This window comes from Camelus dromedarius, chromosome 24 (assembly GCF_036321535.1).
Source record: "Camelus dromedarius isolate mCamDro1 chromosome 24, mCamDro1.pat, whole genome shotgun sequence".
NCBI lineage: Eukaryota > Metazoa > Chordata > Mammalia > Artiodactyla > Camelidae > Camelus > Camelus dromedarius.
This window is the reverse complement of record NC_087459.1, coordinates 21,434,034-21,458,133: the sequence shown is the minus strand read 5'-3', so window position 1 is coordinate 21,458,133 and position 24,100 is coordinate 21,434,034. Positions and strand designations below refer to the sequence as shown.

At 49.2% G+C, this 24,100-nt stretch overlaps 1 protein-coding gene across 1 annotated transcript; it reads right to left on the bottom strand.

Moving 5' to 3' along the window:
- Positions 1-10,400: 10,400 nt before the first annotated feature.
- On the bottom strand, positions 10,401-22,950 carry FBRS (fibrosin). Its single transcript, XM_010996231.3, has 18 exons — positions 21,338-22,950; positions 20,869-21,048; positions 20,071-20,106; positions 19,921-19,950; positions 18,789-18,837; positions 18,398-18,698; positions 16,720-17,021; positions 16,308-16,513; positions 16,148-16,192; positions 15,843-15,938; positions 15,538-15,606; positions 14,727-14,756; positions 14,277-14,348; positions 13,845-13,965; positions 13,659-13,739; positions 12,631-12,714; positions 12,278-12,485; positions 10,401-12,178 (listed from the first exon to the last, which is right to left on the bottom strand). The coding sequence occupies exons 1-18, from the start codon at positions 21,791-21,793 to the stop codon at positions 11,608-11,610; spliced, it is 2,937 nt and encodes a 978-aa protein (XP_010994533.3). The 5' UTR covers positions 21,794-22,950; the 3' UTR covers positions 10,401-11,607.
- Between the last annotated feature and the right edge of the window lie 1,150 nt (positions 22,951-24,100).

Genomic DNA, 24,100 nt, shown 5'->3' with positions numbered 1-24,100 from the left:
TGCCCAAGATTGGAACTACTAGGTTTTAAAGTTCACAAGAAAATGACATTGTTTTCCAAAATGGTCGTATGGATGTATGTTCCCACCAGCAATGTATAGAAGACCTATTGTTCTCCAATACTTGGTGTTTTAATTCTTGCCATAGACTGGATGTAAACTGGTATCTCACTATGGTCTTGATTTGTATTTCCTAAAATGATGTTGAATATCTCTTCATGAGCTTTTTAGCCGTGTGTCCTCTTCTTTGAAATGCATGTTCAAGTCTTTCACCCATTTTTCTACTGGCCTTTATTGGCTTATAGAAGGTGTTTAGACAATCTTAATATATATCCTTGAATGGTTATGTGTGTTTGCACATATCTTCTTCAAATGTGTAGCTTATAATTTCATTTCCTTTCATTTTAATATACCTTTATTAATATTTTCTTTTATAAGTAGGCTTTTATGTTTTATTTGAGAGTCCTTATTACTCCAAGGTCAGAAAGAAATTTCCTTGTATTTTCTCGTAAAACTTTAAAAGCTTTGCCTTTGATAATTAAATCCTTATATCTGGAGTTGATTTTTGTGTACATGGTGAGGCAATGATCTAACTTAATGTTTTCAGTAGGGATGACTTTTTTCCCCAGCTCTATTTATTGAATTTTTCCTCCTTAGATCTGCCATGCCACCCCTGTAGTTTATCAGAATTTCTTAGATTCATGAGTTGATTTTGGTGAATTTCTATAGCTACCAACACCATCTTGTCTTAATTACCATCGCTTTTAAACAATTTTGGTAGAGCAACTCCCTTCTCTTTGTCTTCTTTAGAAGTATCCACCTGTACCTGTTCTTTGCCCTTTACTCCTCTCTCTCTCTCTGTGTCTCTGTCTGTCTGTCTGTCTCTCTCTATATATATATATACACACACATATTTAAATTTTGGGTTTTTTTTTGGGGGGGATAGTTATTAGGTTTTTTTGTTTATAACAGAGATCCTGGGGATTGAACCCAGGATCTCATGCATGCTAAGCATGCATTCTACCACTGAGCTATACCCTCCCCTCCATGTTTTTTGAATTGGCTTGTTGAGTTTCATGAAAACCCCTGTCGTAAGTTTTATTAACATTGCATTGACTCTTAGATCAATCTGGAGAGAACTGTATCTTTACAATATTAATATTGTCTTCTATCCATGGACACAAGATATCTCCACTTGCTTATTAATAATAAATCTTGGGGCTGGGGACTAGCTCAGTGAGAGAGCACGTGCTTAGTGTAAGTATGAGGTCCTGGGTTCAATCCCAGTACCTCTATTTAAAAAAAAAAAACTTTAAAAATATCTTGAAGATTATCCCAGACCTGTACGTTGGAATCTACCTTATATTTTAAAAGGCCATACTAGTCCTTTGTGTGAATATTGAAAGATTTATTTAATCAATCTCCTATTTTGGACACGAATTCTTTTCATTCTTGAGCTCTAGAAACAATATTTTTGTGGATAAACTTGTAGTGAATATCTTTGAAAAACAGTGCCTTGTTTTTTAAGTCTCTTTCTATTGCTAACTTTAGCCTGTTCTGTGCCCAGCACGATGTCCTTAGGTGTCCTGTCTTTATTTCTTTACCGTATTCCTTCCCCATGTCTTCCCCCAGGGGACTGAGAGTGATATTGGGGTCAGCGTCCCCTAGAGACTGTACAATTGCTTCTCCAGAAGCTATGGGTGGAGTGGGAAGATTTGGAGTAAAATAAAGTGATTTTGTTAGAAAATTTTGCTTCATTTCTTCTCTTCATACACATTTCATCAAAGCTGCCCAGCAGCCCTGAGAGGTAAGCATCATTACCTCACTGATATTCCATCACTGAGACACTGAAAGGCCCCAGTTCACCCAGCCATTTTAGAGACCTCCACTGGATTCCAGCCTGGGGTCGTCCCAGCCTGCCTCAGGAAAAGTTTATTGACAAGTAAAGCAGGGTGTGGTATCAACACACACTTAGTAAAAAAAAAAAAACAAAAAACAAAAAACAAAACACCTTTAGTAACCAGTCTTTCTCCTTGCCTTGCAAAGTTCTAAACCTTTCCCATCAAGGGCTCATTGTTTTGTTAATTTTAAAAAGTCAACACTCATTTGCATCACTGCGGGGACCCTCATTCATAGCAGGGCTTGGGAGGGCAGATGCTGGTACTAGAGAGAAAGAGAGAGAGACCATGAGACCTGGTCTCTAGTAGATCTGATCTCGGCACCTAACATAGGGTCTGACACCTGGTTCCATAAATGTTATTATCATTCAGAGCATTTACAGAATAATTACCCTAATAGCTGCTGTTTCCTGGACATTTACCATGTTCCCAGCACTGTGGGAGACCTTTTTCTTTTGCTGCAGCATTTAGTCCTCCAGTCTTTTGAGGTCCAAAACCTTGCCTCTTTTTGATAGGTGTAGTTAACTCTCAGCTTCAGAGAGGTCAGTAGCCTAAAATCACAAAGCAAACAGCTAGCAAAGCAGGAATTCAAACCTATATTTTGTCTGACCCTCAAGTCTGTTCATCTTGAATTTTTCCCTAAGTTTGGATTAGCCCAAAAGGGCTCATGAAAACATCTTTGTGCCTCAGTATAAAAAGGGGACACTCATGCCAGTCTTACCCGCCTTGCAAGCAAGACTTGAGAGCATTATATTCTTCATATTAAATAGCTTACCCAAGCCAGTTGGTGCTGGAGGCAACCTAGTATTTCAGTGATTCTAACCATTTTTAGTACACCAGTAATTCTCACAATAACTCCATTGAGTTAGGCTTTATTAGTGTTCTTATTTTGCAGAGGAAGGAACTAAGGTTAAGAAAGGTACAGTCATTTGCTCAAGGTCACTCAGCTCAAGGTTCATGCCTACTCTGGATTTGATGGGTCCCAGAGAAAAGGTGGGAGAGGGGGAAGGCAGGCAAGAGCGGATTCCCTCCAAGAGCCAGGGCAGGGCCTCCCACCCTCTCTGGGAGGAGCTGGGAGGAACTGAGAGCTTGGTGAAGGCATTTGTCAGTCTTACCAACCACTGCCCACAACCCCACGATGAAATGCCTGGCATGTAGAAAGTGCCCCAGAAACACTCCTCCCACAGTAGCCAGCCTCCTGGCTGACCCTCCAGCTCACCCAGCACAGCCCCACCTCAAGAACTCCTTCTGCTCCTTCTGCCTAAAGCATTCCTCTTCCAATTTTTGTATTTTTAGTTCTTTGTTGTGATAAATTTTATGTTTTTATAAAAGTTATACATATAAATATTTGGGCTTTTTAAAGTAGAGACAGTAGAATGTGATCAGTGAAGATGAAAACCTATCTCCACTCCCTAGAAGTTGCTATTGAGAAATTCTCAAATATATTTCTAGAAATAGTCTATGTGCATGTATATATACTCTTCTAATATAAATGGTAGCAAACCATACACACAGTTCTCTCACTTAATTTTTTTTAACTTAACACTACATCACATGGAACCTATACTCAGTATCTTGTAATAACCTATAATGGAAAAGAATCTGAAAAAGGATATAGATAGATAAATAGATTATGTATAACTGAATCACTTTGCTGTACACCTGAAACTAACAACACTGTAAATCAACTATACTCCAGTAAAAAATAAATTAAAAAGAGACTACACTTGGAGGGAGGGTATAGCTTAGTGGAAGAGTGCATGCCTAGCATGCATGAGGTCCTGGGTGCAATCTCCAGTACCTCCATTAAACAAACAAACAAACCTAATTACCTTCCCCCACAGCAAAAAGTAAATTAAGTTTTAAGAAGGTAAAATTTAAAAAAAAGACAACATTACATCACAGAGAGCTTTCCCTACCTGCCATATCTACAAGTACAGACACACCTCATTCTTTTCAACTGCTCCGTGTTTATCCATTGATGATCATATAAGTTTATTTAGCAGATCCGATCTGTTAAATAAATTTGGGTTGCTTCCAGTCTTCCTGCTACGACAAACAGGGTTTCTGGGAACACTGTTGTTATTATTGACTTACAATTCATGTACCATAAATTCACCCTTTTAAAGTATACAATTCCGGGGTTTTATATATTCACAAAGTTGTACAACTATTACCACTAGATCTGGGAACATTCTTGCCTGAATGTGTTGGTAGGAGGCATTTCTGGAGGTGCAGTTGATGAAATTTAGGGAGATGGTTATCTCTAATGGGGAAAAAAGTGGGGCTTATTTATCACCCACAAGTAAAAGCCCCAGGCCTGGAGCTTGGGATCACCACCTTACCCTCTCCACGCCAAGCACACCCAATAGCAATGACTGCCCAGTCCCTTAGGGAAAACTAGGTCCACCTGTATTTTCACACACTGGATTTGCTTAAAGCAGGCCAATCCTCTGAATATTCCAGTTGGAACAGGCTAATGATGGGAGATGTTCCAATAACACTTGTACTGTCATGACTCCCTTCACAGACCGTGATCCTTTAAAAAATTAAATTGGGTAATATCATTGAAATGCTCCAAAAAAAAAAAAAAACCCCACAGCCCAAATAAACAAACTCTGTAATGGCTAACATCTCAGAGTAGAAGCCAGAATTCTCAAGTCCTTACGAAGACCTGCAAAGTCCTCCATGATCTGGTCCCCGCTCACCTATTGGACCTCATCTCCCATCCCACTCCCTCTCCCTCTCGCTCACTCTGCTCCAGCCACACTGGTCCACTCGCCAGCTCACCCAGCACGTTTCCACCCCAGGGACTTCACACTGCTTCTCCCTCTGCCTAAAGCAGTCCTCTCCCAGATAATTACAGTTCCTTTCCTCACTTCATTCCCATCTCTGCTCTCTTGGCATCCCTCAGAGAAATCTTCTCTGATCCCTCTATATAAAATAGCACCTCAGAACTTTCCAGCCCATATCCTACTCTTTCTCCGTAACAGTTACAGCCATGGGACATATATTTATTTCTTTACTGTGTCTTCCCCCTCTAGAGTTTTAATCTCCTAGAGAAAAATACCTTTGTCCTTTCTGTTCACTGCCATGTTGCTATAACACAGTAGGTAATTAATAAATATTTGTTGATGGATTAAATGAATGTATAGCTTTCACTGAGGCACAAAACAAGGGTTATAAAAAGTCTAGAAAATAAATATATATATGTATATGCATGACTGGGACATTGTGCTGTATACCAGAAATTGAAACACAGTATCTGACTATACTTCAATTTAAATGAATAAATAAATAAATAAACAAATAAATTTTTTAAAAGTCTAAAGGGCAGAGGAGAGGGGAATGGGCAGAGTATCTGAAGAGACAATTCACAGAAAAAGCGAGAACACAAGTGATTTGTAAATGTCTGGCAAGACGTTTAGCTTCACTCATAATAACAGAAATGCAAATTAAAACTTCAATGAGTCACCATCTTTCACCTATCAGATTAACGAAGATCAAAAAGCTTGTCTCTTCTCCACATTAGCAAGAGTGTGGGAAACAGGTCCTCTCATACGTTGTTGGTGAGAGTGAAAATTGGTGAAAGGTTTGTACAGGACAACTCAGCAGCGTCTAAACTTGGAAAGTATATACTCTTTGGCTTAGCAATTGCTTACTAGAAATTTACCTGCAGACTTATTTGCTCAAGTATACAAATATGTGGGTATTCACGTCAGCACTCCTTGTTTTAGTGAAAAACTGATAAGAACATAAATGTCCATTGATGGAGATTAGTTACATATATTATGGTATAGCCTTACAATGGAATACTATGTAGAGGCTAAAATGAAGGAAGATCTCTATGTGCTGAAATGGAAAAACCCACAAGAGATTGTTACTTGAAAAAAGCTGTGTGCTGAACAGGGTGTACTATATGTTAACATTTGTTTAAGAAAAGGAAAAAAGGAATTGTTCTGCAGAAACAAACAAGAAATCAACAGGATGCCTCTGGGAAGGGGAATTGGAGCAGGGAGGAGTGATAAAGGGGAAGGAAGAAGAGTTTTTACTCTACTTGTTTTTGGTAAGCTACAAACTTTTTGTTAATTACACTAGGTGTTGTTTTTAACTTTTAAAGTAGATAATACATGCATATGAGACAAACCCCCAAAGATTCAAAAGGATAAGTAGTAAAAAATAAGCCTCTGCTAAAAAATCAAAAATACAATGATGGGAGTATGTCAAAGGGACACAGGAGCCAACTAAAAACTGGAGAGTAATAATAAAGTAGTACTGGAGTATAACCTAAAGTGTAAAATAAATATCCATAAATCCACCACAATATAATACAAATAAGTGACTGACTAAATAAATAAATAAATAAATAAATAAATAAATAAATAAATAAATTCTTCCTGTATAGAATAATTCCAAATAATTTATGCAGCTATTTCACCGTCTATGAGGTGGAGCATAATTTCACTACCTCAGCCAGGTGATTAAGGTTTACCTCTGTCTCCTCAAACCCATAACTGTAGTCTAATCCTAAGGCAAACATACAAATCTCAAGGGACATTTTACAAAAGAGATGACCAGTACTCCTCAAAACTGTCAAGATCATCAAAAACAGGGAAACCTAGAAACTCACAATCAAGAGGAGCCTAAGGAAACATGATGATCCAGGGACAGACAAGGGGCATTAAGTAAAAGGAAATCTAAATAAAGTATGGTTTTAAGTTAGTAATAATAATAAAGTATCAATACCGATTCATTAAATTATAACAAATGTGAGATGTTCATAGAGAAAACTGAGTAGGGGGCATATAGGAACCCTCTGTACTATCTTTGTAATTTTTCTCTAAAACTGTTCTAAATAATAAAGTTTATTTAATTAATTTTTTTGGTGGGGAGGTAATTGGTTTATTTAGTATTTATTTCTTCTTAGAGGAGGTACTGGAGATTGAACCCAGGACCTCATGCATGCTGAGCATGTGCTCTATCACTTGAGCTATACCTCCCCCTGAAAGTTTATTTTTGAACCTCCTCCCCAAATAAGTATGTCTCCTTTCTTCTCCTGACTCCATAAGTCATAACTTCTCTGAACTTCAATTTACCCATCTTGAAAGAGGAATTATTTTCTAACCTTTCCAAGTACAATCAGTAACATCACTCTCATTAAGTGAATGTCTACTGTGTACTAAATTTTATGCTAAGCACCCTTTATATGCATTTTGCCAGGTAACCACCTCAATGAACCTGTGGGCTGAAATTGTCATTTTTCTTGTTTGTCCGCCATGGAAAGAGGCTGCAGCTAGACCAAAGTCACAGAGCTGGTTGGTGGAGGCCAAATTCAAACTCTGGTACATCTGATGTAAAATGCTGTAAACCTGTGTTTTGGCCCAGGCCCCCTCCTTCCCCCTTCTATGTCTGTAGATAGATGCTGCCCACCTCAAAGCCTGCTTGAAAGATATGCCTCCCCAACAAACTGGTTGTGAGTAAGCATTCTCCTTCATCCACCTCTAAAATCTGTTTCTTAGAGTTTCTGATCAGAAAGACATCACCACCAGCCATGAAAAGAATGAAATAATGCATTTAAGCAACATGGATGGACCTAAAGATGATCATACTAACTAAAGTAAATCAGAGAAAGACAAATATATATATCACTTATATGTGGACTCTAAAAAAAAATGAGACAAATGAACTTATTTACAAATCAGAAACAGACTCACAGACACAGAAAACAAACTTATGGTTACCAAAGCAGAAATGATGGGGGAGGGATAAATTGGGAGTTTGAGATTAGTGGACACAAACTACTATACATAAAACAGATAAACAATAAAGTCCTACTGTATAGTACAGGGAACTATATTCAGTATCTTATAATAACCTATAATGAAAACAAATACAAAAAAAGTATATGTGTATAAATGATTATGCTGTACACCAGAAACTAACACATTGTAAATCAACAAAACTTCAATTAAAAACAAAGAAAGGAATCACCAGTAATGACAGCATTCTCCAAGCATGTACCCTGTGTCAGGTACTGTTCTAAGAACTTTATGCTTATAAACTTAGTGAATTTATACAGTAATAGTAGGAGAAACCTATAAGACAACCTACTATTAAATGGTCATACTATAACAGTAAAACTTACTATTAAAACTTCATCTTCATATATTGTTGGTGGGAATGTAAGTTCAGCCATTTTGGAAACTAGTTTGGCAGTTCCCCAAAATGTTAAACATAGAGTCACTGTATGACCCAGCAATTCCACTCTGAGGTATATACCTAAGAGAATTGAAAACATGCATTCATATAAAAACTTGCACAGATATTCACAGCAGCATTATTCATAAAAGTCAAAAGAAACAACCCAAATGTCCATCAACTGATGAATGGATAAACACAAGTGGTATATGCACACAATGGAATATTACTTGGCAATAAAAAGGAATGAAGTATGATACAAGTTACAGCATGGATGAACCTTGAGACCATAAATGCTAAGTGAAAGAAGCCAGTCTTAAAATATGGGGTGAATTGTATAGTATATGAATTATTTATCAGTAAAGCTGTTTTAAAAACCCTCCATTTTGCAAATAAACTGTGGCATAGAAATGAACACATTGCTTAAGACTACACAGTTATTCTGCTGAACTCATTCAAGGCAAAGAAACACATTTCCAAATAGCAGCCTGATGATAGTGAATGATTTTGGTTTGGTTTTTCCCAGAGTTGGCAGTACTTTCTGGACTCACCTTTTACCTCTGCCTGAGGAGCTGCCTGAGTTAGGGTCGGAACAGGAGATGAGTCGGTGAAGGATAGTGGTTATTGAGGATAGGCTCTAAGGAGGCAGCCCTTGGGGCTCTTTGCCTTCACTCTTTCTTCTTGTACGTGTTTACTGTTCCTCTCTCACAGTAGCATTGTGAGCTCCAGGAAAGCTGGGCTTTTGTTTTGTTTACCTCTGTATCCCCAGCCACTACTTCAGCGCCTGGCGTGATAGATGAAGTGAACAGTGCTTAAAAAAATAAAAGGCAGCGCAGACAGTGAATCAGACACAGGGATGTGTCTGGCTTGGGTGCTGGCAACACTACCACAGATGGAAATGGGGTAGGGGTGGGGTGGTGTGCAGCATCAGATTTGGTAGATGACTGTTTGGGAAATCTGAAGTACTTGTGGGAGTTGGATATACATACCTAGAAAATATTTCACTTCAGAGTTCCACCACCAAATGCTTATAGGGACCAGGGAAGTACCCCAAATAGTATCAATGGCCCATTCCTAAACGACAGAGTGGAGGGGACTGTGGCAATCTGGGGACATCATGCCCCATCTCAAGGGACAGTCATAGGGAAAGCAGGTAAAGTGTCAACAGGTTTTTGGATTTTTCAAGAGAAGCTGAAAATAAGGACTGCCATGTGAAATCTTATCTGCAAGCCATGTTTCTCCCGATCAACTTGACTTCTGCCGGAGCAAGCTAAGCTTGAGTCTCCCCTAGAAGTCTTGGGTAGTGTGGTGGCAGCAGACAACATTGGCTGCATCCTTCCTAAGGTGATGGGTACACTTGGAACAAGTCAATTCTGCGGGGCTCAGGTGGGAGCCAGCCTCTCTAGCTGTTTAGTAGTCACTTGCCTTTTAATGATGATTTCAAAAGATGATATTAAGTATAAAAACATAGTTGTAAATAAAATAGTCCATTTCACAGGATCCCACTTTATGCATAGTATTTTAAGCATATAGTTAGAAAAATAACTGGAAGAATATACCCAACAGTTAACAGTGGCTACCTCTGAGGAAAGAGATTATGAGGCGCTTTTCCTTTGAACTATGTATTTCTGTGTGTTTCAACTGTTTTATAATGACCACGTATAAAAGAAAACCCAATACAGATTTTTTAAAGATTATCTTTTCTAACCTAACTATGTGTGTGTGTGTGTATATATATATATATATATACACACACACACACATATGTGCAGGTAAATACAAATACCAAACAGCTGACAGTGGTTACCTCGGGAAGGGTATGGGGCTTGGGTGTGTTGACAAGCAAACAGGAAATTTAGTTCTGCTACCCATCTTTCTGTATTGCTTGAACCTTATATACAGTCAACCCTCGGTACCTGTGGGTATTGGTTCCAAGACCTGCTGCCCACAGTTGGCCCTCCATATCCAAGGTCCTGCATCCACGGATTCAACCAACTGTGGACTGTGTGGTACTGCATGCACTATTCATTGAAAAAAAAATCCACGTATAGGTGGACCTGTGCAGTTCAAACCTGTGTTCAAGGGCCAACTGTAGTTATGTATTCCTGGGCTGTAGAAAAATGTGAAAAACATCAGTGCCTCACACTCTAATCCATCCATCTGGAGGTAGAACAAATTTTCAAGGCAGAAGGGAGGGGAAAATCTTCATCAGGACCTGGACAGTACTGTCCTCATCCCTCCCTGACCCCAGGACCCAGCCCAATCCCCTCAGGTGACCCATACACACTCAAAGAGGAGCCAAGGGGCCTCATTGTAACACTCGTTTTTATATAAATATCCGCAAGTCATGTTACAGAATAAGCCCCACCGGGGAAAAAAAGTCAACGTTATGTTCTTGTTAAACTGACCCCTGCCTTCTAGGGTGGGCCCCAGCCTGGGGGCACCTGCTGCTTTGGGAAGGCTGGGGCTGCTGCCAAGAGGCTGCTGAAGAAGCTGCCTATGTGGCCCACCCCTGGGCCCACCCCCTTCTTTGGTGTGTGGTACATGGTGACCTTCTCCGGTCCCCCCTTAGCCTGGGGCAGGGTTCCAGGGAACAGGCTTCTGGAGAGCAGGGCCCAGGAGTCCTGGGGGGCACTTGGAAATAGAGAGGGGGAACCAAGCCACTAAGTGGTGGAGACTGAAGCTTAGAGGTTGAGCCTTGAGGGATGGGGGCACACAGAGGTAACAGGAACAGGTGGGGGGAACCTGGGCTGTCAGCCAAGCAGGAAGCATTTGCACTTCTTTCTAGCCTAGGTACCCAGGTCCCTTCCCCTGTTGGTCCACCTCCTGCTGGATCCCATATTCCCAGGGGTTAGCCCTGGGTTCCTACCTGTTCCCTCCCAGCTCTTCCCCCTGCAATCCCCCCTCCCCCCACAGAGAGGCCAGAGGCTAGGAACACAGCACCAGTCTGAGGATTTAATTAACCAGGAAGGGGGGATTATTGGGAGGGGCACCCCTGTAAAAATGTACAAAAGGTCTGGGGGCTATGTGGAAGGGGAGATAAATATGTACATGGAACCCCCCTTCCTTTAGCCCCTCCTCCCCCAGCCCTGAGGGGGCATGAGGACTTGGGTGGTAGGTGAAGGGGAGGGGGGGCACTTTGGCCTCTGGCTTAGTGAGCCCTTGGGGAAGCAGGCCAAGGGCCTAGGGACCCTCAGAAGGGGCGATGGTGCACCTCAGGAGATCACCAGCTATGACCTCTGAAACGACCCCCACTCTCGTGTACACACACACACTCACACGCATACTCACACACCTCTCTAGAGGCTTGTGACCTCAGCCCTCCCAGGACCCCAAGGTCCAACTGATGCTTGATCTTGTGGGGGTTGGGGCTTCTGCTCCCAGGTTCCATGACCTCAGAGGTGGCTGGTGAGGTCATGACCTCTGCCCTTCAGCCCTGGCTTGAAACCTCAGCCCTAGGACCTTGTCAAAAGAAAAGGGGGGATGGAGCTTTGCCCCTGCCCCTCCCCTTCCCTCACCTGTCGGCCCGGGCTGGGCCAGGGGCCCGAGGTGGGGAACTAGGCCGGGGGGCGGGCACAAGTGGAGGCGGTGCCCCCAGAAGGGCTCCTGGGGGAGTCTTGCTGAGAAGGTGAGGGGTTCCCGGGGCCGCGGTCGGCGGTGGCGGAGGAGCCAAGCGGCTGTAGAGCAGGGGATGGGCAGGCTCCAGACCGTAGAGGCGGGCAGCGGCCACGGCCCCTGGTCCAGTCAGCTCCTCACCCGCCTCATAGAAGCGGGGTGGTCTAGCAAGGCGAGGGGGCCCTGCCAACCAGGTTGGCTCCAGGAAGCCAGCACAGCGCTCCGGAGGACTAGGGCCCAGAAACGGGGGTGGCCGAGGCCTCTCGAACAGCAGGTGAAGACCTTGAGGCCCGGTGGTGGCGGCGGCGGCGGCGGCGGCAGCGGCAGCGGCAGCGGCGGCGGCAGCCTCTTCCTTCCGCTCTTCCTTCACCCGCACGGACTCCTTGGCTGGCCTGGCCCCTTCCTCGCCAGCCCGGGCCTTGGGAGTAGCTGGAGAAACTCGGAGCTGGGGCCGTGAGAAGGGAAGGTCCCTGGGGGCAGGCGTGGGAGGAGAATGAAGGTCAGACCCAGGCAAAGGGGAGGGCAGAGCGCAGGCGGGTGGGGGAGTGGGGAGTAGTGGGGAGGCACACCTGTCTTTCTCCTCCTTAGTGACAGAGGGCTCCCTCCGCTCCACAGGCCGCTCCTTGTCTGAGCCTGGTGTCCGGGCCGCCTCAGGGGGCCGGACCCAGGCAGGAAAGGCCAGAGGACTGCGGTGCAGGCGGCCCCATGGGTCTGGGGGGGAGGCGAAGGCTGGTGGGGCCCCTGGGCTTTCTTTCTGGGCAAAGACGGCGCCGGAGTCTAGACAGAGGACAAAGTAGAGGGTAACCGGAGCCAGGAGTGGGAGGTCCCACACAGGCACCCTCCCAGCCCTGTGCCTGAGCATAGGAGCCCATGGCCACAGCCCCGGCCCACTCCACCCCACCCCACCCCACCCAGCACTCACTGAATGTGGGGCTGCCCAGGCCTCCAAATGCCCCGTTGGAGAGGGCAGCCAAGGAGGCGAAGCTTGTGGGACGCCCAAAGGGATCTGTGGGAGAGAAGGGGGATGGTCAGAGCATTGGGTGGCCAGCGCTGGGCAGGCATCAAGAACCAGCAGGGAAGAAGCTGATCAGCAAGCAGACCCCAGAGCCCTCTGCCGCTTGGTTTTAACAACCAGGTGCTGAGCACTGCCCTGAACCAGGCAAGGCATGGAGCTTTAACAGGCAACGTGTTTAACCTCACAAGCTTCGTAAGGCAAACAAGATATTTCCCACTTAAAGATGATGAAACAGGTTCAGAGAGGTGAAGTGACTTGCCAGTGGTCATCTAGCCAGTGAGTGGTACCCCCAGTCCAGGGCCTGTCTCCAGAGGTCAGGCTCCTACCTCACACTTCCTGACACCAGCCACCCAGACCAGCTCGACTGCAAGCCACTCACCTGAAGACCTGCGCTGGCTTTCTCCCACCTGTCATGCAGGGCCATTCCCAATCTGACTCTAACTTCATGCATATGTCACAGAGCCAGTCAGAACACCTAACCTAGCCCATAAGGGAACCTCACAATGTCCTCTTCTAGAAACACCTTTCCCTATGCCAGCAGGCTCAATTCTTCCTCATTCATTCAAACCCAGAATAAATCCCCCCAAGACCTGCTGAGACTGCTAGGAGCCAGTGACCATGCTCTCCGCTGGGCCTGCACAGACCTCCTCCCCTGCCTCCCCGAGGTGGCACACTACCCCCTACCACTGGCTATTTCAGAGACAGTGACTGAGCTGGCAGGGACTGGCAATCACTCTGCCCTTCCCTACCCATTTTACATATGATGAGATCAAGGCTCAGAGGGGGCAGAGTACCTTACCCAAGATCACAAAGCAAGTGAAACCAGGTCTATTCCCCATTCTAGCTGCCTCTCATGTCTAATTTCTATCCCAGCTTGAGACCTCCTAGAAGTCTGGGACAAGGCTTAGGTTGCCCAACATGCCCTTGGCTCTTACCAATGTGGGTGCTGGGGCTCAGAAAGGGTCCGTGGGCCCCGGGAGCTGCCGTGAAAGGGTTGGCTGCAGCATGGACGGCACCTGGGGCAGAGAGGTGGGAGATTCTGTTGAGGCTGAGTGGGCGCAAGGTGGGCCTCGGGCTATAGATGGGGAAACTTAGGCCCGGAGAGGGCTGGCCAGACTCACCAGTCGCAGTGAAGAGGGAGGCGGCCGGGTGGGAGAGCTCCTGCCCAGGGGGCAGGGCCCCATAGGGCCCCGGAAGGCAGGGCAGGAGGTCGTTCCGAAAGTCAAGCTTGTGGGAGTCGCCCTGCATGGGACAGGGAGAGGGGCAGTGAATGAGGAGCCAGGTGTGGTCCCGTTCTTGCTCTTCCATCCCGAGTCCCCCTCCGAGGGCTGGCTGGTGCCAAGATGGGGCTTGGGTGGGCCTCTGCCTCTCTCAGAGTATTCTCTGACCAGCCCCCCTAGTTAGCCAGAGAACCTAGTGCTAACTGTGGAGTTGCTCAGGCAGTGACCGGGGACAGGAGGGGATGTTTCTGGCCAAGATTCTGCCAAGCTCTGTGTAGGCAGATGCCCAGAGCTCAGGCAGGCCCACTCTCCCCAGCCCTCCGGCCCCAGTACCTTCATCTTTTCCTGGTGTCTCAGGATCATGTAAGCCACGCGCACGTGCATGGCACACCACTTCCCTGGTTTCTGCCGCCCCAGAAGTATGACCAAAGGGAAAGGGAAGGAAAGAACGTTCACTCATCACCCACTCCAGACCTGGCCCTTGGCCCAGCCTTGCCACACAACATCCCCACTCATCAGCTCTACAAATGAGGGATGACTAGGTTCATTTCACAGCCTAGGAAACTGAGGCTCAGAGAGATAAACTGTCTTGCCCAAGGTCCCATGGCCAGCTGTCTCTGAACCCAGGTCTGCAGCTTGCAAGCCTGTCGCTTCCTGCTGTTCCACATCTGGCTGCCTCCACATCCTGGGCTTCTTGCTCACTCCCAGGAAAGACCCCCCTCAGCCAGATACCCTGACACCAGCCCCCAGCCTCATGCAGCCTGAGGTCCTCACCAAACTCACCCTCAAAGGTGGCCGGAAATGGTCAGGGATCTGGGAATGGCAAAGCAGAGATTGGCAGCAGTTCAGACCTGTTTACTGACCTGGGCACCTCTCTGCAGGCCCCATTTCCCCCTAAACACCTCCCTGAGATCTCGTGTGGCTCCCTCCAACCTTTCCTGCTTGTGTCAAGACTCCTTTCCCTGCCTCTGCCACTCCCCTCGAGCACCAAGTTTCTGAACCTGGCCGGCCCCAAGGAGATGCCCTGCTTGGAAGGCTGCGGAGTGGGTTATTGGGCAGGCAGGACAGGTTTCTAGACCAGAAAAGCTTCCAATTAACAGCTTTCTGTAATGAGAGTCTGCTCAAAATTCCTTTAGAAAAAAGCCTTGACTGTTGCTAAAAGAGGCTGGAAGATCTCTGGTCTAGTCTCTTCTTTAAGAAACACATTCTGTGCTTTTCACGATGTTCCCAGAGCCCTGGGCTGTAAGCCCTGCTCCCCATGCCACTTCACAAAGGGGCAGCTTATCTTTTCATTGTTTTATGGACAGGACTTCCTGGTATGATGTCATATGAAAAACGGTTCTGTGACTTAAAAAATTTGAAAACCCCTACAAAAGCCACTGTCCTATTAGTCTTATTTCTGGGGCAACTTCAAGAAATTCCTATTCCTCATGCCTGGGAAATCTTGTCTTTTACAGAGATTCCCTCTCCTCAGATTCTCAGGGATGCCCCAATCACACGCTGAAGGGAGGGATCAGTGGTTCATTCTGAAGTCAACCCTGCTCTCCCTCAACAGATCTTCCAGCTCCCCAAGGACCTGCCTTGCCCCCCTCACCTGTGTCCCCTTTTGGGGAAGCCCGCTTGGCACTGGCCCCAGTCGTGGTGGCAGCTCGGGGTTCGTGCTCTGGGAAAGGGGAGCGAGGGATCAGTCAGGAGAGCTGGCACCAGGCATAAAAGGGGTCTAGAACCAAGCTGGGGGCTGGGACAGGGAGGGAGCATGGCTTTGGAGAAACCTGGGTCCACAAAGGGAGAAGCAGGACGATGGGCATGGTTTTGGGGTACGGGAAGGTAAATGGATCCAGGGGTGTCTGGGTTTGTACGGGGTGGGAGGTGGTGGTGGTGTCTGGATTGGGAGCTCACCTTGGGCTGGAAGGCCCCCTGCAGGGAGCCAAAGGAGACAGCCGGCGGGAGGCCCGGAGGTAGGCCGGGCACTGCGGGAGGGAAGGCCGTGTACGGCTGTGGAGAGAAGGGGACTAGTCCAAGCTGGGGGTGGAGGTGCAGCCCACGTCTGGTCTGCCCATCAGTCCTCTGGCCTCCACCCTAAAACCCCCCAGGGACCTCTCCCAGGCTCAAGGGTCTTGCTTTGAAGCTGAAAACTGGACCCCAACAGCCAGGGCCACACACACTGACACAGCCATGCCCACACACCACACACACACACTCACATTATGCCGGAAAAGGCCTTCCATCTTTCCTGGGTATTTCTCAAACTAGGGAAGAGAAGGGAAGAGTAAGCTGCCAGCCAGGAATCCAGGGCCTTCCCCTGGAAGCCATACCCTCCCCCCAGGTTTCTGAGTCTCATCACCAGCCCAATGAGGAGCTCACCATGTGGGGGCCATGGGGTGGCAGCAGGCCCGGGGGATAAGGGGTGAAGTGCTGGTGGGTGTGCTGGTGGGTGTGCTGGTGCTGGTGGTTGTGCTGGTGGAACTGGAAGGCCAGGGGCCGGGCCGAGCCCCCTGCCCCCACCACCTCGGGGCCACCCGGGGCATTCAGGTAGCGAGAATTCAGGTCCTGGCCGATCAGGTCCTGCTCTGTGGGAGGGGAGGGGGAGAAGGCTTTAATATCTGTCGCCACCATGTCAGCCTCCTTGGGCCCAGGTGACTGGCCTTCCCTTCTGGCCTTGAGCCACTCCCTCCTCAAGCCCTGCTGTCTGCTAAGGTCCAGATGCCCCAAAGCCAACTGGGCCCAAGCCCGGGGCCATGGCCCCCCACCCCCCCGGCCAGGACCCCAAACTCACCAGAAAGGGCGTTAGCGGCTGAGGCCCCAGGGTGCCCTGGCACCTGCAGCAGGGGTGGGGGTGGGGGCAGGGTGGGGCCAGGGGAGAACAAGGAGGGGTGGTGGGGTGGTGGGGGGGGCCGCAGCCCGGGGTGGGGGAAGCTGTGGGTGGATAAAGGCAGGGGCAGTGAGGGCGTCGGGGGCCGGTGGGTGAGCTGCGCGGACGAGGAGGAGGCAGATGAGGAGGAAGAGGACGAAGAGGATGATGAGGGGGGAGGCTGAGCCACGGGAGGGGCCGGGGCCTTGGGGGGCGGCCGTGAAGAGCTGGGGAGAGAAGTGGGGAGATGAGTGAGGGGTTGGGAGGTGCCAGCTCTGACGGGAGGGGGTCAGAAGCCTGGGCGATACCTTGACCCTGGTTCTCCAACTAGAAGGTGGTAGAACCCAGCACCCAGAACCCCCACCCCCACCCAGGGAACCCATCCTCAGACTGAGGTACCTCCCACACCCAACAACCCCCTCTTTCCCTCTCTAGGTCTCTTCTTCCACACAGCTGCCTCTGACGCCTCTGGCCACGTGACTCCCTTTTCTGACTCAACCACAGCACAAAACATATCATTCACTTTGACGCTTAATTACAAGAGGCCACCTGGGTTCCCACCCTAAGACAGTGGAAGCAGCACCGCACTGGCCTGGCTTAGGAGTCAGGAGACCTGAATTCTAGGCCCATCTTGCCATTAACATCCTGGGTGACCTTGAGCAAGTCACTGCCCCTCTCTGAGCCTTAGTTTTCTCGATAATAAGAAAAAGAATGATAATGATGATGACAATAATAAAAATAGCATCAGTAATCATATTATCAATAATTCTTACCCTTTACCAGCACTTATTGTAAACCAAGTGCTGTCACCTGCTTTATATGCTAATCCAAGTCTCCAACATTTCACATCACCCTCCCAACTGCTGCCGCATCCATGGAACCCCCTGTACCATTTACTTCTTTCTTTCACGTAACTCAGTTTCTTTCTTTTTTACTTAGTCTCACTCAAGCAGTGACAAGTGAAATCAAGGGGTTGAGGTACTACTCTTATATTTCTAAAGCACATCAAAGCTAAAAAAATTTCACTCACACATCTGAAATTCTTTCACGTACCACTAACGAAGAACGTACACACTTTGGGAAACACTGCATTAACTTGTAATTAATCCTCGCAACAACTTTACGATAAACATACTATTATTATTACTTCGTTTTACAGAAAGAAGAAATTGAAGAAATTGAGGCTCAGAGAAGTTAGGTGACTTGTCAAAAATCACATAGCCATTAAGTGGCAGAGCAAGAATTTGAATCTAGGTCTGACTGACACCAAAGCCAGCACCCTTAATCATCATGTCAGCATTTCCCAAAGTATGTTCCACTGTTCCTAGCAGATATCCCTTGCCAAAATGTCTTACCAGCAAATAAAATTGGGAAACGGCACAAACTGGATTCCCCTGCATGTGAATGTATAAAGGGTTCTGATAAGTCCTATCATGATCTCTTTAATTTGTTTTACCCAGTGTCTCTCACGCTCTTCAGTCTCGGAATCCTTTTTCAAGTCACATCCCACAGGTACCATCCCATGTCCCAGCCATAGAATGCAGGGGTTGGCACCAAAATGACCAGGCCTTTCCAGACCAGGCCAAACCCCTGGCCCACTCACCTGCCAGTGCTGAGGTCCAGGCTGCTGCCATAGGGGGAAGTGCGGAGGCCAAAAGGCGAGACCCGAAGCTGCAGCTGGGGCTGGGGTGGGGGTGGCAGACTGGGGGCGGCCGGCAGGGGTGCAGGGGGTGAGACAGGAGGCCGAGGGGCCGGTGGAGGCGGTGGTTCCTTCGGGGGGAAAGGCACTAGCAGCGGGTCGGGCCCTGGGGGCTGTTCCTGGCTCCGCTCCAGGCCCGACACTTTAGGGACTACGGAGAGTTTTGCTTCACAGTTCCCATTGAAGGCGCCGTGGGGGCCCGAGGCTGTGAGGGCAGGACGCAGACATGTTCAGTTGTGGCCCATGCTCCCCCAATTTCCCTCCCTTGTCTCCAACCCCAGCCCTTGGGACCAACCTTTGCTGGTTGAGACAGTAAAGGATGGGTCGAGGTCATCATCGGAGACCTGGGGAAGAAGGACACGAGTGGGGTCAGGTTCCAGTTAGGTCAGGCCCTCACTTAAGGCCAACAGCCTCTGGAATCTGCTAGGAACTGGTAGTGGTGACAAGTCTACTCCATCAGCTGAGCTGAAATCCACCAAAGATTGTGGGCTCTAAGCGGCCTATGCTGGGGGAAAAGGGTGGAGCAGCTGAGCCTGAGAATCTGATAGGCCAGGAAGACTGAACTGAGGCAGCACTGAAATAGCAGAGAAAATAGCCGGCAAATCAAAGCAAAAATCACTAACTGCTGGCCCATATGCCTGCCTGGCTTATAGATTTGTTTGGTCCATAAGCGTTAGCAAAATTTTTAAACTACTTGCTGATATTTAGAAATCCAGAGATTCCTCGCAAAAACTCAGACTTGCAGGCCTCTGTTTCCACACAGCAACAATTAGCCAGAACTGGATAGTGGCTGCCCCCTTCAGATGGACAAATATTATCTGGTTCACCAGAGTCCGTGTCCAGCCGATTTTTAAAACGAAAACAAGACACACATCAGGAAGTATAAATTTAGTTAGTTACAGGGACAGACCACCAACTGCTAGGACACACTGTTTTAAAACAAGCACATTAGCCCTAACCATAAACCGAAATACACTTTCACAGGATATGTTCTTACACTGACTACAATAGTTTAGTGTCCTCACTGCCATGACCATGGTCTCTGCTCAGACTCTAATCTACAAGAGCAGACTAATGGCCAGCAGGAAGGACCAGCAGGGTTCCACAGCCACCCTGGGATGCCTGGCATCTCCAAGGACTTTGGAAAGGATGGCACAGCAAGGACTGGGCCTTCTATTCTTTGTCAGCTGGCTTCAGTGGCAGAGCAAGAATTTGAATCTAGGTCTGACTGACACCAAAGCCTTTTCAATAAAAGTCATTTACCTTTTCAATCCCCCAGCTTCCTCCCCAAGTCTAATCCTGGCTCAACCTAACCCATGTTCCCCACTCAAGGAGAGGCTCTGTTTGCTGCACAAGGAGACCATTAAACTGCAGTTCATTTTACAAGTTGTAATAATGCCCACCCAACAAGTTCAAGCCCCACTCACCCTCTCGTCCAGATCGCTTTCTGCATCACACTGGGGAGAAGGAAAGATAAAGGTGTCACAAGAGGGAACAGGAGTGGGGCTCAAGGTCGAGAGGGGACTTTCAGACAGGGAGTGAGAGGGGAGGGGCCAGTACAGGTGGAGAGCACTTACTATGTATCCAGCTTCCAGAGAATGACGGGAGGAGGCCTGAGAAAGACCAGAGTCCAGAGGTAAGGGAGACTGACTGGCGAGGCCTTTGGATAAAGTCTAAACTCCCTGGCAAGGCACTCAAGGTCCCTCATGACCCACTCTCAGTCTCTTTCTAGCTGCTTCTCTGGCTACTGCCCACCCTCTGCTCCCAATGCTCTGGTCATTTTCCAAATATGTCAGATTCTCACATCTCTGTGCTTTTGCCCAAAACAACTTTGCCCTGTTTCTCCTCTTAGCAAGCTTATGACTATCCTTTAAGGCCTGACTAAGACATCCCAGGGGGCTTTCCCTAACCACAACCCTCCTCCCATCCCCCAGGCAGAATGAGTGGCTTCCTCATGTGGGTTTCTGCAGCATCTCTCCCAGATCTCTGCCTTCTGTTCCTTCTCAGGTTTTGGTCTAGGTATTTGCTCACAGATTGTTTCTTTCCTGCTAGACTGACACTGCCTTGAGGAGGAGGGCTGAGACCATATCCAATTCACTTCTGATTCAACTAAGTCCCTTTGATACATCTCTGAATTACCAATATGTTTGAGGTAGACTCAGGGTCAACCAAAAGAAGGCAAGTCTGACTATGGACACGTCTTTGTCAGATCTGGATGGGGGAGTGAAACCTCAAATTTGCTCTGCCTTTCTCTTTGCCCTTAGAAACTGGGGTCACTGTTTATGATGAGTACTGGCATTGCTGATGGATAATGGGTCTAGGTGAAGGACATCCTGCTCAGAGTTTTAAAGGACAGGTATCTGGGACAAGCTCACCTCTTTCCTTCTCCGTTTATTGGGCCACTTTCGGGCACGATCCCCAGAGGGCCGGCCAGGCTCTCGATCAGAGCTGTCCCCTGGCTCCCCAGTGGCCCCACTGGAGCCCCCCCTCTTCCGCTTCCCAGAATGCTTCAGCCGATGCTCCAGTCGCTCTGGGGGCTGAAGAGACGCATCCTTCTGTGGAGGAGGAGGTGGGACTAAAGCAGATGGAGAAAGGAAAACTCCCGACCTCTCTAGGGGTGACCAGGCTACCAAAGTGGCTCTCAGGCCAGGTAACCTGGTTGGTCCCTGGAGACTAGCTCTACCTCCTCCCACCCCAGGGTGGGGCAGAGGCCTGGCCAGAGGAGCCGGTTGCTCTGGTTTGGGGTGCCAGCATTCCCCCCTCAACTCCACCCACTCCAGGCATCGTATCCTTCTCTCTGGCCCTCTGAAGCCCCCAAAGATTCCCAGCCCCATCAGGCCCCACCTGCAAGGCCTCGAGGCTGGCGAAGCTGGCGATGGCGAAGCCATCGATCAAGTCCTCCTCTTCTTCTTCCTCCTCCTCAGGCTCCTCCTCGGCCTCCCCATCGTCTGCGCCCCCCTCCTCCTCCTCCTCTTCTTCCTCCCCACGGCTCCCCGAGCCGGCAGGCCGCTTCCGAGCTCGGGGTCGAGGCGGCCGAGGCCTGGGACGCGGCCGCCGCCGTCTCGGGCCTCCGGGCCGCTCTCCAGACGAAGCTGACGACCAGGGCTTGGCGGGCGGCGGCGGCGACGACGACGACGAGGATCCGCGCGGGGCGGCCAACAGGGCCCGGGGCGCGTCGCCGCCGGGACCTCGGCGGCGCCGCTGCTCCCGGTCTCGGTCTCGGCGCGAGCACCGCCGCCGCCGCCGCTCCCCCTCAGCGGCCCAGCCGGGGCCGGGAGCCGCGGCCGCTGCCGTCTCCATGGCGACCGCCCTCAGCGCCGCATCCGGAGGCGGCGGGGCCCGAAGCGGCCTGTCCGCAGGCCCCGGGTCGCAGGCGCGGCGCTGACGGCTGCACAGGGACGAGAGGGCCACGGCTTCCTCTTTAAAGCAGGATCTGCTGGCCCCGAGCTTGCCCCAAGGCCAAGGCCCGGGGAGCCGGCGCCGCCCCCGGGGCGACAAGCCTGAGGGCCCCCCCTGTGGGGCCAGTGGGGCCGAGACGGCGAAAACGGGGCGGCCGTCCCTTTAAGGCAAGGCCTGCAAGTTGTCCGGCCCCTGGCCACTTTAAGACGACCCGACGGTGTCCGGCCGGCCTAGTTCGGTGGCCGCCCCCTGCCAGGGGTCGAGACAAGTCTCCCCGAGGAAGAGGAAGGGCCACCCCTTTAAAAGGGGCCGAAAGCTCGCCCCGAAACGCAGACCTCCCCTTTAAAAGTGCCTCAAGTCCTCCGGCTAAAAGAGGCCACCCCTTTAAGGAGTCCAGGGTTCTCCAAACAGCAGGCCGCCCCTTTAAGGGCTCGGGAGTTAGTTTCTAGTCCTCCACGAGTGGCCACTTCCCCTTTAAGCTGAATTTAAAGGACTTCTTGCGTGGGGGGAGAAGAGGCGGTGAGAATTCCCACTCGCTCCAATTCTCCCAACAGCACAGTTCTCAATTTGTCAGCGTCAGTTCAGCGGCTTCCCCTTTAAAGGCTGGCGTTGTAGTCCGCCGAGATCGGTAGCCACCCCTTTAAGGAGATTTAAAGGGGCCTCCTCCAGACCCAGCTCTTCCAGCCTCCGCCTCCGGTCGCCATGAAAGGCGCGAGGGGGGGGCGGGGCCGCGGGGGCCAGCCCTCCAAAGTCCCGGATGTGAGGCAACGGTGACGGGTAGAGCTTCTCTGTCTGCCGACATAAAAGTCTCTTCCTCCTTTCCTCCGTCTGTCTGACTTGCGCCTTAAGAGATCAGGAACGGCTGTTGAGCAGCTGAGGAGCTCCAGCGCATCCTCCTGTTGTCTCCTTTGGAGTCTTGGCCCTCTTCTCCGCCTGGACTTCCCTGCCCCTCCTCCCTCTTCCTCCTCAGCCTACGCCTCCTTCCTCTCTCTGTCTCCTCCCATTCTCCGCCCCATTCCCCTCACCCCTCTACAGGCTTAGTCGTTGATAGGTTGAGAAGTGTACGACAAGACGAAGGGCAGAGTCAAGCTCGCGGGAGTGAGTAATATGTAACCGCCCTCAAATCTTGGATTGGGTATACGTCAGACTAGCTCCACCCTTCAGCGAGTCTTCTGATTCGACTGGTTAGAAGTAGGTGCTAGGGGCGGTCCTCCAGGTGACTCCGCCTCTTCCCGCTCTTCGTTCATTGGTCCGTCTCCTGACGGCGTCAAGGCGAGGACCTGAATGTGGTGCGCGAGGCCTACTGGGCGGTTGGCCGCTGGGCGGCGCGCGGCCGCGGAAGGTGCCCGTCGATAGCCAGTTACGTCTCTCCCTTTCTGCTGCTTGGCTAAGCACAGGCCGCCTGCCTCTCGCGCACGCGCGTGGTGATACCCCCATCCGCCTGGCATCTCGTCGGAATACCCCGCGATGCGGGGTGACCCGAGCACGCGGAGTGCTTTGCGAGCGCCAGACCCGCGGGAAGAAAACCGCAACCCGTTATCTCTCCGTGCCATAGGAGGATTCTGGCCTGTGGTCTCCGCGAGCTAACAAGAAAAAAGCACCTTGCACTGTGTGCTGGGCATTTTGTCACATGTTAACTCGTTTGACAGTAGGAAGTCTTTTAGGAAGGTACTGTTATAAGCCTCATTTTACACAAGAGGAGGGAAATTGATGCACATTCAGTTTCCTAACCAGGATTTAGACTCAAGAAGCTTAGCTCTTGGCCGCTTCTCTATTCTGCCTCTAGTTATGAAAGATGTAGAGTGCCGCTTCTGGCCTCTGGTTCCCTGGGGTTACCCTTTTAATGTGGACATCATACTGAGTCAACTTGCTTTCTTATGTATAACATGGGTATAATCCTCACAGGGCTGTGTGTAGGCCAAGTACCTGTGACAGGTTGTTGTAGGTGATTAATTACAGCTGATTGATTACTCTTAGCTTTCGAATCCAGCAGCAGGTTCCTGGCCTGCATGTTAAGAGGAACTCAAGGCCATCTTGAATAAGGCGTTAGTTCACTCTGGGACTTTGTCTCTTCCGGGATGTAAGTGAATTGAGAGAACCCTGACCAGGGTCTAGGATCACAGTATCTTCTGGAGCAGATTCAGAAGTATCCCTCCACACAGGAGAATTCTCAAATCAAGCAGGTATCTCCAATGACATTCCTCCACC